The following is a 19,667-nucleotide window of genomic DNA, read 5'->3' on the forward strand; positions in this document are numbered from 1 at the left end:
TAAAAAAAAAATTAATAACCATCCAAAGAAGAAACAATACTTAAATACTGCTACAGAACATCAAGTTTAAAAATAAATATTGAGAAACATACCTGGCACTCTCTTGATTTTCAGAGCCAAAGGAAATTGCCATTAATTCATCTTCATCACAAATTCTACATAAAGGAGGACACGGTTCACCACAGAAGCCAACACAATCATGGCCACATCGACGCTTTTTTTCACAAGGTTCATAACATGGATCACGATCACAGAGCTCATAGCAACGTTTTGTACATTGTAAATGTTTACAATGCCATGCACAGGGCTTCTGAAATATAATAGAGATAATTTTAAAATAATCAAGAGTAATTTACTTCCTTGACAACAGTATATTATTAAATAATGGTACACTGCAGCACACTGTGATACAAATCTAGTACACATGAAACATAATTTGTGGCGACACTACACCAATCAATGTTTATGAGGGCCACCATTGCCAACTAATCATATATGTTGTTGTTGTTGTGGTCTTCAGTCCTGAGACTGGTTTGACGCAGCTCTCCATGCTACTCTATCCTGTGCAATCTGCTTCATCTCCCAGTACTTATTGCAACCTACATCCTTCTGAATCTGCTTAGTCTATTCATCTCTTGGCCTTCCTCTACGATTTTTACCCTCCATGTTGCACTCCAATGCTAAATTGATGATCCCTTGATGCCTGAGAACATGTCCTACCAACCGATCCCTTCTTCTTGTCAAGTTGTGCCACAAACTCCTCTTCTCCCCAATTCTATTCAATACCTCCTCATTAGTTATGTGATCTACCCATCTACATCTACATCTACATCTATACTCCGCGAGCCACCTTACGGTGTGTGGCGGAGGGTACTTATTGTACCACTATCTGATCCCCCCTTCCCTGTTCCATTCACGAATTGTGCGTGGGAAGAACGACTGCTTGTAAGTCTCCGTATTTGCTCTAATTTCTCGGATCTTTTCGTTGTGATCATTACGCGAGATATATGTGGGCGGTAGTAATATGTTGCCCATCTCTTCCCGGAATGTGCTCTCTCGTAATTTCGATAATAATCTTCAGCATTCTTCTGTAGCACCACATTTCGAAAGCTTCTATTCTCTTCTTGTCCAAACTAGTTATCGTCCATGTTTCACTTCCATACATGGCTACACTCCATACAAATACTTTCAGAAACGACTTCCTGACACTTAAATCTATACTCGATGTTAACAAATTTCTCTTCTTCAGAAACGCTTTCCTTGCCATTGCCAGTCTACATTTTATATCCTCTCTACTTTGAGCATCATCAGTTATTTTGCTCCCCAAATAGCAACACTCCTTTACTACTTTAAGTGTCTCATTTCCTGTGGAGACGACCATTGACGTGTAGAAAAAACATGATCCATCCAACGAGATGACACATTTCCAGTGATATGTAATCCTATCTCGATGATCCTGAGACCACTACAATCATAACTGATGATGTCATTGGGGCCAAGATGTGAACATGCAGGGGTCACTTGCTGCAGAACTCCTTGTTCGACAATGTGCGTTGATTGGTGTGCTCCGAAACACGTGCATCCACCGGCATTTTGTTCTTTCACCAGAGGTACCATAGATCGTTACCTATCCTATGTTACAGAGGAAACAAGCCTCCAAACACCACATTCTGTGAAGAGTTGTGGACGTCCAACCACTCAGCACCTATTGGCAGTTTCCTGTCTCCTTCCACTTTCCATAGTTGCTCATGACAGTAGCACATAAACATTTGACCAGTTTCGGTGTTTCTGAGATACTCGTTCACAAGCTCTGCATAATAAAATCTGCCCTTTGGCAAAATTGCTCATCTCAGTGGATTTTTCCATTTGCAGTGCGTATCTTTGCTAGGGTAATACCCTACCTGTCTCTGCTTGACGTACATACTTTCCTTACTGCGTCTCATGCCCAGAACACCACCAGGAGGCATCCAACCTAGCAGTGGGCAGTTGTCATAATGTTTCGGTTTATTTGTGTATATACAGTATGTTATCAATTTCTTAGTTATATAAGTGCACCTTCAGACATTGATATTGCTGTGCTAGTATTAGTCTTAGTAATACGAAAGGGGAATTTTGTTAAAAATTCAGTAAAGGCGCGTTGGGCAATGAAGTCTGGGCTGTTGGCAGTGTGTGGTAATAGTCGGCAGCCAGTAGGCCAGGCAAGGTAAACATGGAGCGGAGCTGAAGCATCGTATTGCATGTACGATTTGTTTGGAGTGGAGCAACAGCAAGGCAGGGAACTGCAGCATTGTTTTAAGTTATTGAGATGTATGAGGTGAGGCAGTAGGCCAAAGCCAGGAGTGGCAATGGATAAGTGGCTGATGTAAAGGAATTTACCACTGCCATAGTTTCTGTCTCTCTCTGACACTATGTCAGGAGTGAGGGGAAAAGCAGTATAAATAGTCGGGTACTTTTAGCTTGAGGGGTGTGGGCCGGGTCAGTTGAGAGTCTGGTCGGACATGTGCTGGTCTATGCTTATAGGGGCCAGTCTGACAGTGATGATGTAAATATTCTGTGTAAACCTGTACTTTGTTTCTATGTACTTATTCGGGTTGTATTCCGCCTCCAGGGACACAACACCAGGGCAGGACAGAACAGCAGCTGGGTACTTGGAGATTGCACGGTCTGCCTGAAAACGGGCAGTGACAGCGGTCTGCAGAGAGTCCAGGATGGGCCACGTTCGCTTCCCACTTGGCATACCAGGGTACGGAGAGGTGTACACTGCAGGAGGTGCAGCAGCGCTGAAACAGTGTTAGGGACGGCGGTGGGTGTTGCCATCCGATAAGCACCACTAGTGACAAGTTACAGCATGGTGTCCAGGACGGAGCAGGTTTGAGTCCGGTCCTGTCCTGGGAGCAGCAGCGGCCAAGGGCCATAGGTGACCAGTGTAACCACCTTTGTCCCATGGTCTGACAGAGCAGGCCAAATGGGGCGGAGAGCGGCGGGGACCACGGACTGTAACAGCCTCCGGAATCGCGGGCAGAAGAGCGGCTCCAGTTGCTACGCCTCGACGTGTGGTGACCGTGTGAGCGCGGCTGACTTCCATCGTTGGGCGGTCTTGATGACTGCAGCAGCGATGTCGGCAGTCCAGGAGAGCTGAGATGGCCGGACGCACGGAACAGCGCATGGACGGTGCACCGACATTACACTTCTGTAAACTAGCTGAATAAAGGAATATTTCAGAATACCACTGTATCACTCTGTACTGCCTCTTGATGCTACTGAACTTGCTTGGCCTCCTGACGAGAAACAGCACGGCGGGCCCCAGCTTCAGTTCTGCCAACTGGAGTCCCGGGTTCGACCATCGACTGTCTGCTACAGTGGTGTCAGAAGTGGTGCCGGTTAGAACGCTGGTACCGGATTTCCACTCCCACATCTTATGTCGAGCAAGGAGCATTGAGGTGTGACTGTGTAGAGGGGTAGTTGCGGTGTTTGGTTACGTTCGTTACAGGTGGTAGTACACTTCTTGTTATGTCTTGTCATTCGGGAAGTTCTTGTCCAGTATAGGAAGGAAAGCAGGACTGTCACCTGTGCACGAGCACGATTGGGATGGGTGAGTGATGTTTGATTGACTGTTTATGTGTCATTATTTTGTGTTTTCAGGGGTTCAGTGTCAATTAGGTTAGACTTTTTGAAGGTGTCTTTTGTAAGGCTGGAGGAGCCTGTAGATTTATCTGAATTCAGTGGAAATGGGGGACACGACGACACAGCACCTAAGTGATATAATTTTTGTAAACTGTCAGGTCACGGATTACCGTGTACACAGTAGGTGCTAAAGAGTTGTTTTATTTGTAACAGATTTGTACATTTGGTGCACAATTGTTCAGAATGTAGATGGATGATGATTCCCTGCAACAACTAAGTTTTAGGAGTAGCAGAATGGAATTAATACTAACAACAGAGCTATAAACAAGAATGGTGGAAACACGGCAAGTGGTGGAGGCTGTGTCAGTGACTACAGCGGAAGCTGTAGCCGCTCTAACTGAGCAAATTCGGGTATTGTCGGAGGCAAGGATAAAGGACAAAGAAAATATGAAGAATTAGCACGGAGATTTGAGGCATCACAAGTAGGGGAAGGGACATCAGGTGACAGTAAATTGCAGGTCGGGGAGTGTCATAGACCATTTGGCCTGGCAATCGCGGCAATGATTAACCCCTTTTCGGGTAAACAACGGAGGATGTGTCAGTATTCCTTAATGACATTATCACAATGGCTGAGGCCAATGATTGGTCAGATGTTGTAATGTTGAGAAGTTACGCTTGATAGGGGATGCCAAGTCGTACGTGCTGTACCACGAAATGTTGAACAATGTGGGGGCGTTTACAGAGCTTGAGGCTTGGTTACGCCAGATGTACCAAAACAGAATAGTACCACGTTTTCTCGGGAAAAATTAAGTGCATTAGTTATGAGAAGAAATGAGACTGTGGAGGTATTATCAGACAGGTTTCGAAAGCTGAATGCACAAACGTTCGAACTGTCACCAAATGGGGAGACGAATAGAGTGCTGTTACAGAAGGCTGAGAACAGGGCGTTAGATGTGTTTTTGTGGGTAGTACTGCCGGAGATGTCACGTCAGGTGAGAATGGAGAATACCTGTGATCTTGCGGTGGCTCTAAGGATTGCCACATACTTAGAGAGGGCAGATTATGCGACGAAGCAAAGGGTGCAGCATTAAGTTCTGGCAGCGGAAATTAAGTGTTGGGGTTGTGGCCAGGTAGGTCATACTAGGAGGCAGTGTCAGTGTCAGTTGCGGTGTTACTCATGTGGGGAAAATGGGTCACCGGGCAGTGAACTGCAGGGGTTAAATTAAGGGGGGAACCTCGGCGACAGCAGCTGTTAAACAAGAACGGGACTGCATCAACATATCGGAGGGCGGTCCCATTGAAATTAGGTAATGCGCTTGTAGGTGCACAGACAGAACACTGCTCATTAGGCTTGGTGAATGGAAGGGAACAGAGGTTTCTGGTTGATACGGGGGCACATGTGTCTGTTATTAGTCTAGACCTGGTTAGCAGGTGAAGGCTTGAGCCACCACGTTATAGGTTACGTGGGGTGGGGGATAATAAAGTGGAGTCATTGGTACAACAGTACTTCAATTTGTGATCACTGGAACTAAGTTTAGTGAGCAGGTACAGGTGTTACCATGTGTGAGTGAGGGGTATTTGGTGATTCTCGGAATGGATTTCCTTGACAAACATCGCGTGAAGATAGATCTTTGAAAACAAACAGTGGAACTCAGTGGAACAATGTTTTGCATGGGAAAAAGGGTTGCAAATGGATGAATGTTGCAAGGCACACTTAACATGAAGGTGACACCAGCTAAACTGCAAACACATTCAATAAAGGTCTATCAGCAGGCTAACATACTGGCAGGTATAGGGAAGGTAGTCTGGGATTCAATAAATACGGACTTACCAAAGGAGACGTTGTACATGGTGAAGCCACTCTCAAGTAATGAGGAGTTGGATAATGCCCACTGTTTTGTGTGGAGGAGTTTAGCTCACACAAGTTATGTGGAAGAAGATTATAGGTTTCCTGTAAGTATAGATAACTTCGGCAGAGTGGATTTTAGCTTGTTGAAAGGGTTGTTATTGGCCACATTGGGGGTTTTTGATGAAGATGACCTTGATAGGGAGGATTTAGAGGCGGGCTATAAGCAAAACGTTGATGCAGTGCAATTGAGGGGAAAATTACATTTACAGGGAGACGACAGGGTCACGTTGGAGCAATTGTTATTGACATTTAGCGATTTATTCGAAACGGAGGGTAGGTACCGGCAATACCGATTGCGAAGCATCACGTACCAATGGAGGATAATACACCAATATTTAGGAAACCATATAGGATAACACATCATATGCAACCGCTAATAGAGGAGTTTATAGAGCTACTACTACAGGATGGAATCATAGAGCATAGCGCGATTGCCCATATTCAAGCAACGTCGTTCTTGTACCTAAGAAGTCGGTAGATGGTACAAGGGAATATAGGCTTTGTTGTGATTATAGGTCTCTGAATGCATAAAAACCGTTTCGGACGCATATCCGATTCCGAATATCACGGACACATTGGATAACCTAGGACAATGTAAGTATTTTACGACAGTGGATTTAAGGAGTGGAGTAACGTATTTTCATCGTTACCTTTATAGTAGGAAGTTTAAGGTCGTGACAGAACATTCAGCATTGAGATTGTTACTGGGACTCAAGGAGCCTTCTAGTCGGTTAACATGGTGGGCTCTAAAATTAATTGAGTTTGACTTTGATGTAATTCATAAGCCAGGGAAGAAACACAGGAATGCAGATGCATTAAGTCGCAAGTTAGATGCATTAGAAGTAATGGGTAAGAGTGTCGCGGAATGGCAAAGGGCACAAGCAGAGGATGAGGAGTGCCAGGGTTTCAGAACTCTACCACATTTCATTGTGGAGGGAAAATTGTTGTGTAGAGTTACCAGGTGTGGACCACGGGTAGTGGTATGAAAGAGTTTGAGAGAGGAAGTCTTAAATCAGGTCCTTGATCATGTGCTTTCAGGGCACGGGGGTCACTGAGCAACAGAAAGACAAGTAGCAGAACGATTTTGTGGCGCACTCAGAGAAGGCATGTGGAACAATATGTAGCAAATTGTGTACTGTGTGCGCAGCGAGTAGATGTGAAATGCGGAAGAATTCCATTGCAACTGTTACCAGATGCTTCGAAACCTTTCAAGTTTATGGGGCTAGATATCTGCGGGCCATACAACAAAACACCGGCAGGGAATCATTACGTTTTAACTATATTTGATCACTTTTCGTGGTTTCCAGCCGTGGTCGCAATACCAGACCAACAGGCAAGTACAGTAGCACAAACTTTAGTCAATAACTGGTTATTGAAGTTCGGGGTACCTGATACCATGCATATGGATCAAGGAATGAAATTCATGTCCGAATTAATGACACAGTTGTGTCGGTTATTGAGAATTAAAAAATTATGGATCAGTCCATTTCATCCGCAGGTGAATGGGAGAATGGAGTGAGTACATAGGACAATTTCAAAAATGCCAAGTTGTTACGTGAATGGAAACCATGATAACTGGGACGTTGATCTTCCATATGTGGTATCGAGTTATAACACCAAAATACACTCCTGGAAATGGAAAAAAGAACACATTGACACCGGTGTGTCAGACCCACCATACTTGCTCCGGACACTGCGAGAAGGCTGTACAAGCAATGATCACACGCACGGCACAGCGGACACACCAGGAACCGCGGTGTTGGCCGTCGAATGGCGCTAGCTGTGTAGCATTTGTGCACCGCCGCCGTCAGTGTCAGCCAGTTTGCCGTGGCATACGGAGCTCCATCGCAGTCTTTAACACTGGTAGCATGCCGCGACAGCTTGGACGTGAACCGTATGTGCAGTTGACGGACTTTGAGCGAGGGCGTATAGTGGGCATGCGGGAGGCCGGGTGGACGTACCGCCAAATTGCTCAACACGTGGGGCGTGAGGTCTCCACGGTACATCGATGTTGTCGCCAGTGGTCGGCGGAAGGTGCACGTGCCCGTCGACCTGGGACCGGACCGCAGCGACGCACGGATGCACGCCAAGACCGTAGGATCCTACGCAGTGCCGTAGGGGACCGCACCGCCACTTCCCAGCAAATTAGGGACACTGTTGCTCCTGGGGTATCGGCGAGGACCATTCGCAACCGTCTCCATGAAGCTGGGCTACGGTCCCGCACACCGTTAGGCCGTCTTCCGCTCACGCCCCAACATCGTGCAGCCCGCCTCCAGTGGTGTCGCGACAGGCGTGAATGGAGGGACGAATGGAGACGTGTCGTCTTCAGCGATGAGAGTCGCTTCCGCCTTGGTGCCAATGATGGTCGTATGCGTGTTTGGCGCCATGCAGGTGAGCGCCACAATCAGGACTGCATACGACCGAGGCACACAGGGCCAACACCCGGCATCATGGTGTGGGGAGCGATCTCCTACACTGGCCGTACACCACTGGTGATCGTCGAGGGGACACTGAATAGTGCACGGTACATCCAAACCGTCATCGAACCCATCGTTCTACCATTCCTAGACCGGCAAGGGAACTTGCTGTTCCAACAGGACAATGCACGTCCGCATGTATCCCGTGCCACCCAACGTGCTCTAGAAGGTGTAAGTCAACTACCCTGGCCAGCAAGATCTCCAGATCTGTCCCCCATTGAGCATGTTTGGGACTGGATGAAGCGTCGTCTCACGCGGTCTGCACGTCCAGCACGAACGCTGGTCCAACTGAGGCGCCAGGTGGAAATGGCATGGCAAGCCGTTCCACAGGACTACATCCAGCATCTCTACGATCGTCTCCATGGGAGAATAGCAGCCTGCATTGCTGCGAAAGGTGGATATACACTGTACTAGTGCCGACATTGTGCATGCTCTGTTGCCTGTGTCTATGTGCCTGTGGTTCTGTCGTCTCACGCGGTCTGCACGTCCAGCACGAACGCTGGTCCAACTGAGGCGCCAGGTGGAAATGGCATGGCAAGCCGTTCCACAGGACTAAATCCAGCATCTCTACGATCGTCTCCATGGGAGAATAGCAGCCTGCATTGCTGCGAAAGGTGGATATACACTGTACTAGTGCCGACATTGTGCATGCTCTGTTGCCTGTGTCTATGTGCCCGTGGTTCTGTCAGTGTGATCATGTGATGTATCTGACCCCAGGAATGTGTCAATAAAGTTTCCCCTTCCTGGGACAATGAATTCACGGTGTTCTTATTTCAATTTCCAGGAGTGTACATTCGGGCGTCAGAATGTCACCGTTCGAGGTGGTCTATGGAAGAAAGATGCCATTACCATTTGATGTTTTATGTCTGAAATCGGGATCTAAAGGGGACACAGTGAGGAAATTTGCATGGGCAATACGGGAAGTCTGGAAGAGGTTACAGAAGGCCAATCCGAAAGTGTTGGAAAGGCAGGGAGAACAGAATAAGTGGTTGGAACCTTTACCACAGTACAGGGTAGGTCAATGGGTATGGATCACGAATCTATATACACCTAAGACGAAAAACTTTTTGACTAAGTACCATGGACCGTACCAGGTCATGGAGATGACTTTGCCTGTAAATGTGAAAGTGCAGCTGCCGGCCGAAGTGGCCGTGCGGTTAAAGGCGCTGCAGTCTGGAACCGCAAGACCGCTACGGTCGCAGGTTCGAATCCTACCTCGGGCATGGATGTTTGTGATGTCCTTAGGTTAGTTAGGTTTAACTAGTTCTATGGGACTAATAACCTCAGCAGTTGAGTCCCATAGTGCTCAGAGCCATTTGAACCATTTTTTTGAAAGTGCAGCTGCCAATAAAAACATCTGTTATCCACATAAGTAGAGTAAAGCCTTTTGAAGGAATGGTGGACAGATTACTTCAATTACAAGGAAGTGAGCCAACTGGAGAGGCTAGGCATAGCAAACGGAGGGACAACAGCAGACGCACAACATTCGGTATGCATTACGGTCACGGAGGGAGTGAATTATTATAAGTGTAATATTGTATGGCATGTTTACATTTTGTGTTTTTGACTATGGGGATAATTTGTGTTTTGTGTGTGTGTGTGTGTGTGTGTGTGTGTGTGTGTGTGTGTGTGTTTTGGTGAGTCAGATAATAGTTGTGTTTTTCTTGTATGTTGTTTTAGTTTTGTCACTGTATGCCTCTTGATTTATGCTAGAAGCGAGGAAACTAGTATTACTGGTCAATGATGAGAATACAAAGTATATGGTAGTCTCTCATGGACAACATGATATGGACGACATCAGCATTAATAACAAGAGTACGAAAACCTTGTTACAAAGCAGAATAGAGGAAAACAGGTTTAATGACATCTAGTGCATCGGTAAGTACTCTACAAAAGACCTATCACTAATTAACCACCACACAAACTCATATGTGGGTGGCCACAGTAACCACTCTTGGTATTGAGAAATGACTAAGATCAGTCAAAGAAAACAAGGTTCCACACCCTGCAGAACCGATCACTCTGCAGAATTAGACATGACACAAATCTGTGGCTTAATTTCATAAAATGCACTTCATTTCTGTAACTACAGCACTTCCACATCACAGGAATCACTAGGAAACACGAAAATGCAATTGACATAAACTGGAGGCAAGGCTAAGTGTAAGAATATCAGAAAGTAGTCAACAACATAATAGTCTAAAATATATCACTCGAAATCACAGAACATCCACGTGCCGCATTGAGAGTGTTCTTACTGGCTAGCCCAGGATCTTAATTGACACGTAGTAAGCCATCAGCTGATTGCACGATGGTAGTTGCACAACCACGTGTCGCCAAAGACACTTTCTCATTTCATGGTTATTGAGGATCTCTGGTGCAGACAATACATCTGGGAATTGGAAATAGTATTTTGCCGTATGGCTGCTAAACATTTTATTATTTACTTTTTTCTCTTACAAATTTTAGCCGTAATTATTGCATTATCTAATTCACCAAAAGGAATTCTTGAATATTCAGCTGTATTATATTATTAATAAAATGTTTGACAAGTTGTTTTGTTCCAACCATCCTTGTAAATTAATGAGGCCTTTGATGTTTTGATGGCATATGCTAAATGAGTGTTCTTTAAGGCCCCAGCTTTATTCAAACTGCAGTATATTCATATTTCATATTTATTCACTAACCACTGATCATGTACTTGATATGGTTTTTGATATGTATGTCCTGCCAGCAGCTGTTTCTTCTATAACTGTATTTATTCTGCTCAGTTATGTGGACGGAGCTTATGGGTTTTCAATGACGTGATTACTAGCAGCCCGTGATGTGCCTAATGTCACTATCAACTGTATAATTACAGTTGTGGGGCAAACTACTGACTGCACCCCTACTGCTACTATATGACTTTCTTTATGAATATCTTTCCACAAAAGTCTGACATTAAAACATATAAGTGACTTGGTCCAATTCTGCATTTAACTTAAAAATTCTAATTTCCTATTGATCATCTCTCAAATAGCTCTATACCAGCTGAAACTCCCACCAATAACTCCTTTTTGGTCTTTTTACAGCTTTTCTTTTGAGCTTTAGTTAGCACTTTGTTTCTTGTATCATCAGACTAATTCTGAACTTTATAGAATGTCTGTATACTTTATCCACAGTCCCTAAAGCACCCTTTATAATGAGGCAATGCTGAACAAATTCAGATACATGCTGCCCACATCAGAAAAGACCATATACAATTGCACTGGACATTCTCTGGGAGATCAAATTGCCATCTTTTGAAGAGAGGTGACGTTCTACATATCAAATCCTGTTGGACTAACTTTAAAAATTCGTATTTGAGGAAGACTCTGCAACAGTTTTACTGTCTCAGAATACCTTGCACAGGGGCTCATGGAAGTAAGTTCCGAGACATTCAGGTGTGTATCAAGGCATCTATTTTGCCTCCTTGCTCCATATGTAAATGCAGAAGAACAGAAAGTCACTAATTTTGGCGCAATCAAATAATGGGAAGTACTGGACAAAATAATAGCAATGTGGAAAGCACAGACTGAGACTCAACACATAGAGGAGCAGACAGGGAAAAAAAAAAGATTACAATACTAGAAACATTTAAGCTTTCAGAAAAATGTCCTTCCTCTGAAGTAGGATTCACACACACACACACACAGACACACACACACACACACACACACACACGGCTACTGTCTCCAGGCACTAATGCCCAGCTCTTCTGCCATGCACTACAGTGGCTTCCAGAGCACATGCGCAGGTGTAGAAAGTCTCTCACACCGTACATAACTTGTAAGGAAAGTTCGGACAGAATGTAAATCATTTACAAGAAAATGAGACCACTCATTGAATAGCAGAAGCACTGAGTTCATGAGGTGCACAATGACAATGTGGAATTGACTATTGGGAGTGGGTGACAGGACAGAGGATGGGTAGACTGTTGGGTAGAGGGTTTGGGAGCAGCGAGTTAGCAGATGCTGTGGCTAAGGGCAGTACAGGAGCAAAGTATGTACTGCAACAATAACTTGTATCTGAACTGTACAGAAAAGCAGTGGGGTGGGGGGTGGGAAGGACCCAGATACCATGGGTTGTGAAGGCAGCCGCTGAAATCTATCACACTGAGCTCAGTAGCGTCTTCTGCCACTGGGTGGTCAACTTTGCTCTTGGCTACAGTTGGCTGGTGGTCATGCTCACATAAAATGAGGTGCAGAAAATGCAGCAGAGCTTGTATATGGCATTGTTGCTTTCACAAGTGACTTGCTTCTGATGAGGTAGGGTAAGTCAATGATGAGACTAGAGTAGGGTGTGCTGGGTGAGTAAATAGAGCAGGTCTTGCACCTGAGTCCTCCACAGAGATGGACCAGGATGAGTGGACACTGGAATACCACTTTACTATGATTGGGAAGGGTCATGGGTAGGGTGTTTCTCATGTCTGGGCATGACAATAGATAGTACCACAACATAAGATGTGGTTCAGTTGCTCCAGTAAGGGATGATACTAGGTTATGAGAGGGGCCGCTCCTTTGCAGCCGATTCTTGGGGCTGGTGGGAGGATTAGGGTGAGTGAGGATAAAATGTGGAAATCTGTTTGCTGACTGGCTTTGGGGGATAGTGCTGTCTGTGAAGGCCTTGGGTGGACATCCGGCACACTGAGCAAAGAAATTCCTGTCACTGCAGATACACTGTTAAAACAAGGATAATGGTACGAAAAAAAAAAAAAAAATCAGGTATGGTGAGGAGATACTACAAGTAGCAGATGAGTCTTGTTATTTGGACAGCAAAATAACTGGTGATGGCCAAAGCAGAAAGGACATAAAATGCAGACTGGCAATAGCAAGAAAAGTGTTTTTGAAAATAAGGAATTTGTTAATGTTGAACATAAATGTAAGTGATAGAAAGTCTTTTCTGAAAGTATTTGCCTGGAGAACTTGGACCATAAGCAGTTCAGTGAAGGAGAGAACAAAAGCTTTTGTAATAGAAGAATACTGAAGATTAGATGGATGGATCTAATAATAAATGACGAGGTACTGAACTGAATTGAGGAAATAGGAAATTTACAGTACAACGATTCAAAGGAATCCATTGATAGGACACATTCTGACGCATGAAGAACATGTCAATTTGTTAATGGAAGAAATTGTGAAGGATAATAATTGTAGACAGAGACCACGGCTTGAATATAGTAAGCAGGTTCAAATAGAAGTTGGCTGCAGCAGTAAACCAGAGATGAAGATATTTGCACAGGATAGACTAGAAAAGAGAACTCCTTCAAACCAGTCTTCACACTGAAGACACAACAGCAACAATTAACTAACTTTCTGGCATTCTTCAAGATTACAAAAAGGATAGATTGCTATTCACCATATAGAGGAGATGCTGAGTCACACAGAGGGACAATGAAAAGACTGCTATGCATTTGAGCTTTTGGCCTAAAGATCTTCTGAAGTAGAAAACACACACACATTCACACAAGCAGGCCACTGTGGCCTGAACTTTCTGGCATTCTTTTTTTGTTCTGTCTGTGTGTTATCTACTTTTATTTGGTTAGCAATCTTACTTCTTTGTTTGGTGTTTTTCTGTATTTGAATCCACATGTAAAGAAACAGACATTTTCTAAGAATATTGCATTTGCAACATTGAAGTTTATAGTTCTCATTAACAACAAAACGTTTACCAGCAGTAGTCATTTTATCATCTTGATAAAATAAAGTTACAGAGTTATTATTTAATTTGTTTGCAGATAGGTGCTGCAGCCATGGTATGCACCGAAATGCCTACACAACTATTTGCCTTTAGAAGAATACCTACAGTATCGTTGACAAAAATAATTCCATACTCCAATGTGTATGTGTATTAACTACCATTCCTGTCTTTTATGTTGCTACTTAAAATGTTGAAATTCTAATTTTATTATTTTTTAAAAACATTCTTATGCACATCCTTAAATAGGCACTATGCACAAAGTCACATTCAATCTTAGTTGCACATTCACTGATTTGTGTTCATACACTACGTCGGTTAAAATGTATCATAATAAATTAAAGCACATTTTGTGTAACTTTTGAAGAAAAGTCAGACAATCTGTAATGAGGAATAATTTCGTATAAAAACACCTAAATGTATTTAAAGGCCAAAGACATTGTAACAAAGTAGTTAGACTGAACTCTGTGACACTTTCGAATTTTCTAAAATGAAATATGGTGTTATCCAAAATTTCCTCTAGTATGATTTCCTTCTGCTGTTCTTGTCATAGAGAGAAGAGGCACACTACATGCTCTAAAGTATCTGAACACCTGGCTAAGATGACTTACAAGTTTGGGGCACCCTCCATCGGTAATGCTGGAATATAATATTGTGTTGGCCCATCCCTAGCCTTGATGACAGCTTCCACTCTCGCAGATATCCGTTCAGTCAGGTGCTGGGAGGTTTCTTGGGGAATGGCAGCCCATTCTTCATGGATTACAGGAGAGGTATTGATGTCAGTCAGTGAGGCCAGGCATGAAGTAGGCGTTCCAAAACATCCCAAAGGCGTTCTATAGGATTCAGGTCAAGACTCTGTGCAGGCCAGTCCATTACAGGGATGGTACTGTCATGTAACTACTCCACCACAGGCTGTGCATTGTGAACAGGTGCTTGATCATGTTGAAAGATGCAATCGCCATCCCAGAGTTGCTCTTCAGCAGTGGGAAGCAAGGAGGAGCTTAAAACATCAAGTAGGCCTGTGCTGTGATAGTACCATGCAAAACAATAAGGGGTGCAAGCCCTCTCCACGAAAAACATCACCACACTACAACACCTTCGAATTTTACAGTGGGCACTACACACACTGGCAGATGAAGTACACCGGGCATTCGCCACACCCACACCCTGCCATCATATCGCCACATTCTGTACCGTACCGTGATTCGTCACTCCACACAATGTTTTTCCACTGTTCAATCATACAATGTTTATGCTCCTTACACCAAGTGAGGCGTTGTTTGGCATTTACCGGCGTGATGGGTGCTCACGAGCAGCCGCTCGACCATGAAATCCAAGTTTTGTCACCTCCTGCCTAACTGTCAAAGTACTTGCAGTGGATCCTAATCCAGTTTGGAATTCCTATGCAATGGCCTGGATAGATATCTGCCTATTACACATTATGACCCTCTTCAACAGTCAGCAGCCTCTATCAGTCAACAAATGAGGTTGGCCTGTATGCTTTTGTGCTGTTTGTGTCCCTTTAAGTTTCCACTTCATTAACACATCGAAAACAGTGAACCTAGAGATGTTTAGGAGTGTGGAAATCTCGCGTACAGACATATGACACAAGTGGCACCCAATCACCTGACCACATTCGAAGTCCACGAGTTCCATGGAGCACCCCATTCCGCTCTCTCAGGATGTCTAATGACTACTGAGGTTGCTGATATGGAGTACCTGGAAGTAGGTGGCAGCACAATGCACCTAATATGAAAAACATATGTTTTTGGGGGTGTCCAGATACTTTTTGATCACATAGTATATGTTCAGCAGCTCTGTGTGTTTTGTAATCTTTAACTAATAATAATTCATATTTTGGTAAAAACATGACTGCAAATCATATGTAGAATCATTCAGCTGGTCACAATAATCTATATGTCAGCTTCTATATGTTTCAGAGGAATAAGTATCAGAAAAGTGCACTCATCATTTGAGTGCAGGGTGACTGAATGCTATATCACATTGTGTTGTCTAAATATAGTTTATGTACTAAGCTGAACCTGAAATTCTTTCCTTGGAGTACGAATCAGTACTTGTAACCATATTTTTTACATGTAATTACTGCAGTAATCCATGGTCATAAAAGTTTGTGGAGTACAGATGTAGATCTACATCTGCTAATTATATAAAGCAGCCAATGGACTGGAGCAAATCATTTCGTAATATTTAAAATGATTACTATCTGCATTACTTGATTAAGCAGTAAATACATACGTTATTATTTGAGTGTGTGTGAGAAAAGCATGTCAGAACAGTAATGATACCTTCTGTCTTACAGCAGTTTTTAAAAACACAAACATGCTTATTCAGTTAAGACAATGCAGTTGTCATTCTATGAAACCAATTCTCAACACCTTATGAGAATCACTTGCAGATTAAATTATTATTTGCTGTTAGTACTCAAGAATAAAAATGGTTCTAATCAAAACTGAAAGTGTATTATTTGTAAAATAATAGCAATGTCAGTAGCAATACTCACTTTGCATCGTATATAAGGCTCACCACATCTCACAGACCAGTGTGAATGCCTGCACTGGTAGTCACACTCCTGGTTACAAGGGGGACAAATTTTTGAACAATCCATATTACATCTGCAAGTACAAAGAAAGTTGTTTTACCACATAGATTATGAGAAAATATTATGTTTCAACCACAGCATATTCCATGACCTTCATTAGCATACAATTTATGATTCAAGTGTTACTTGAGAAAGAGCTATATATAGGATATTTCCCTCATAGATGTAACATAAAAAAAATGCTAAGTTGAAGTTTAAATATGTATCATGAACTACTGGCAGCGCCAATTTCTATATCGAAACAGGTAGCTATTCAAGATTAAGTTTAAGATTGCCCTCTTACTTAAAAATAATTTATATACAGGAGAACAACAAGTAATAAATAATGGTCACTTGAATTTGGATAAAGAGAGAAAAGTGAAGCATCTGACAGCATCTGAGATGGGTTTATCATACATGCCATTCAGAGTCCAACATAACTCCAGTGCAACAGAAACTGAGAAAACTGAGAGTGAAATTAAATGCCTATTGAAAATTAAGCTTTAATTATAATTCAAATTTCTATTCATCATAATATTACTATGGTGATCATAATGTTGTGTGATTTACAAATATGATGAAGACATAATACAGATGATCATGGAAACAGAGAATGATGGAACATATGTATTTTTAAGGAGTTGGTCATATTGACAACTGAACAAATTCACTATTTATTTCACTTCCAATGTTGTCAATCACCACAATGAAAGTTATTACAGTTCTCCAACACTTGGTCATTGTGTTCCTCATGAGTGATCACTGCCTTCTAGTAGAAGTCATGGATAACAGAAGGAATATACTTTTGGAAGGACATGAGACATTCTCTCTTTTCCCTGCTGATGGGACGAATACCTGAATACAGGGCATCTTGGTTTATATTCACAAATTCAGATTGGTGACTGTTGTAGGTTTCTTCAAAGTCACCATAAGGAATGGAAAATTGTCATAAAAAGTGGTCTTGTATTTTACAGAAGGTAGTAACTTCTCCAATCGAACCAATTGTATGTCAAGCCAATTTACTGGTAAACCTTCAAATGTCTTTTTGTGGTTTGCTGTAAGGTCTTCAAGAGTCTTTGCAGATAAAAATCATTATGATGCACTTCAGCTACTAAAAACAGGTTCTTTGTTTTGCAGTAACAAATTACATTGTACCACTCTTCTGGTGAGACGATGTATTGCTTCTTTCTATATCTGCATCAAACTCTGCAAGCTGCCTAAGGGTGTGTGGCACAAGGGGGGGGAGGGAGGGGGGGGGGTACTTCTGATACCATGAATTGATTTCTGATTCCCCCTTCTATGTTCCACTTGTGAATGGCATGTAGGAATATTTATTGTCGGTAAGCCTCTATACTAGCTCTATAATCTCTCGAATTTTCTCACTGTGTTCATTTTGTGAGATATATGTGTGAGGAAGCAATATGCTGTCTGACTCTTGCCACAAAGTACTCTTTCGAAATTTGAATAGTAAACCTCTCTGTTATGCAAAACAACTCTTTTATAATGTCTGTCACTGGAGTTTGTTGAGCACCTTTGTCACACTCTCACGCCAACTACATAATCCGGTGATGAAACATGCCACACTTCCTGGGAACTTCTCTCTCTCTTCTGTATGTCCTACCTGGAAAGGATCCCAGATTGATCAACAATATTCAAGAATTGGTCAAACAAGCACCTTGTAGGCCACTTCCTTTCTGGATGAGTGACATGTACTTAAGATTTTTCCTGTGAATCTCAATCTGGCATCTGCTTTTCCTATGTAGTTATTCCACATAAAGTCTTGCTCTAGATTCAACTACATCATAGGTGAAATCATTTGGTAGTCAGCTGTGCCCAGGAATTAAAAATTTTTAATCAACAGCATCCGCTTTGATTGCAGAGCTTTTAAAATCTTTGTTGTCATTAACATAGTTTTTAAGTTTCGATTCTGATCAGGGCATGAATCTGAGTAAGTCTATGCTTGTGGTCTCTTGCACTGTTTGTTATGTGCTGTTTCAGGCATGTAATTATCTCTTGTGGCCCTCAAGAACCTTCTGTTTCTGGTCATGCATACTAAAACTTTTGTTGTTATTGAAATCATGAAAACCAGATTGATGTTGTTAGTTTTACCTGTAAGTATTTAGTGATAATACTAAGAAGTAATATAAAATGGGACAATCATGTAAAATCTGTATTAAGGAGGGTGACTGTAATACCTGATTAAATACGAGAAAGCAAATGCTATGAAAATGCAAATGAGGAAATTGGAGTTAGTCACATTGGCTTCCGAATGCTGTAATAACACATTCAGTTGACATGGAGAATATTGTCACCAACTGGTACAAGAATTAATGAACAGAATTAAGAGTTCAATGTTTGGGCCACTTAGTTTTTCATAATCAAAAGAAGAAAAAATATAAAAACCTTGGGGCATTAACATCTATACTGTTTCTAATACACTCCTGGAAATTGAAATAAGAACACCGTGAATTCATTGTCCCAGGAAGGGGAAACTTTATTGACACATTCCTGGGGTCAGATACATCACATGATCACACTGACAGAACCACAGGCACATAGACACAGGCAACAGAGCATGCACAATGTCGGCACTAGTACAGTGTATATCCACCTTTCGCAGCAATGCAGGCTGCTATTCTCCCATGGAGACGATCGTAAAGATGCTGGATGTAGTCCTGTGGAACGGATTGCCATGCCATTTCCACCTGGCGCCTCAGTTGGACCAGCGTTCATGCTGGACGTGCAGACCGCGTGAGACGACGCTTCATCCAGTCCCAAACATGCTCAATGGGGGACAGATCCGGAGATCTTGCTGGCCATGGTAGTTGACTTACACCTTCTAGAGCACGTTGGGTGGCACGGGATACATGCGGACGTGCATTGTCCTGTTGGAACAGCAAGTTCCCTTGCCGGTATAGGAATGGTAGAACGATGGGTTCGATGACGGTTTGGATGTACCGTGCACTATTCAGTGTCCCCTCGACGATCACCAGTGGTGTGCGGCCAGTGTAGGAGATCGCTCCCCACACCATGATGCCGGGTGTTGGCCCTGTGTGCCTCGGTCGTATGCAGTCCTGATTGTGGCGCTCACCTGCACGGCGCCAAACACGCATACGACCATCATTGGCACCAAGGCAGAAGCGACTCTCATCGCTGAAGACGACACGTCTCCATTCGTCCCTCCATTCACGCCTGTCGCGACACCACTGGAGGCGGGCTGCACGATGTTGGGGCGTGAGCGGAAGACGGCCTAACGGTGTGCGGGACCGTAGCCCAGCTTCATGGAGACGGTTGCGAATGGTCCTCGCCGATACCCCAGGAGCAACAGTGTCCCTAATTTGCT

At 43.2% G+C, this 19,667-nt stretch overlaps 1 protein-coding gene across 1 annotated transcript in view; it reads right to left on the minus strand.

The window, feature by feature from the left end:
• The window catches only part of LOC126237201 (NFX1-type zinc finger-containing protein 1-like), a 383,285-nt gene that overhangs the window by 57,156 nt on the left and 306,462 nt on the right, over positions 1-19,667 (minus strand). The window contains exons 13-14 of the mRNA XM_049947081.1: positions 16,247-16,358; positions 93-310 (exon numbers count right to left, since the gene is read on the minus strand). Of these exons, the coding sequence (XP_049803038.1) occupies positions 93-310; positions 16,247-16,358 (330 nt within the window). The remainder of the gene's footprint in view (positions 1-92; positions 311-16,246; positions 16,359-19,667) is intronic.

Source organism: Schistocerca nitens, chromosome 2 (assembly GCF_023898315.1).
Source record: "Schistocerca nitens isolate TAMUIC-IGC-003100 chromosome 2, iqSchNite1.1, whole genome shotgun sequence".
Lineage (NCBI taxonomy): Eukaryota > Metazoa > Arthropoda > Insecta > Orthoptera > Acrididae > Schistocerca > Schistocerca nitens.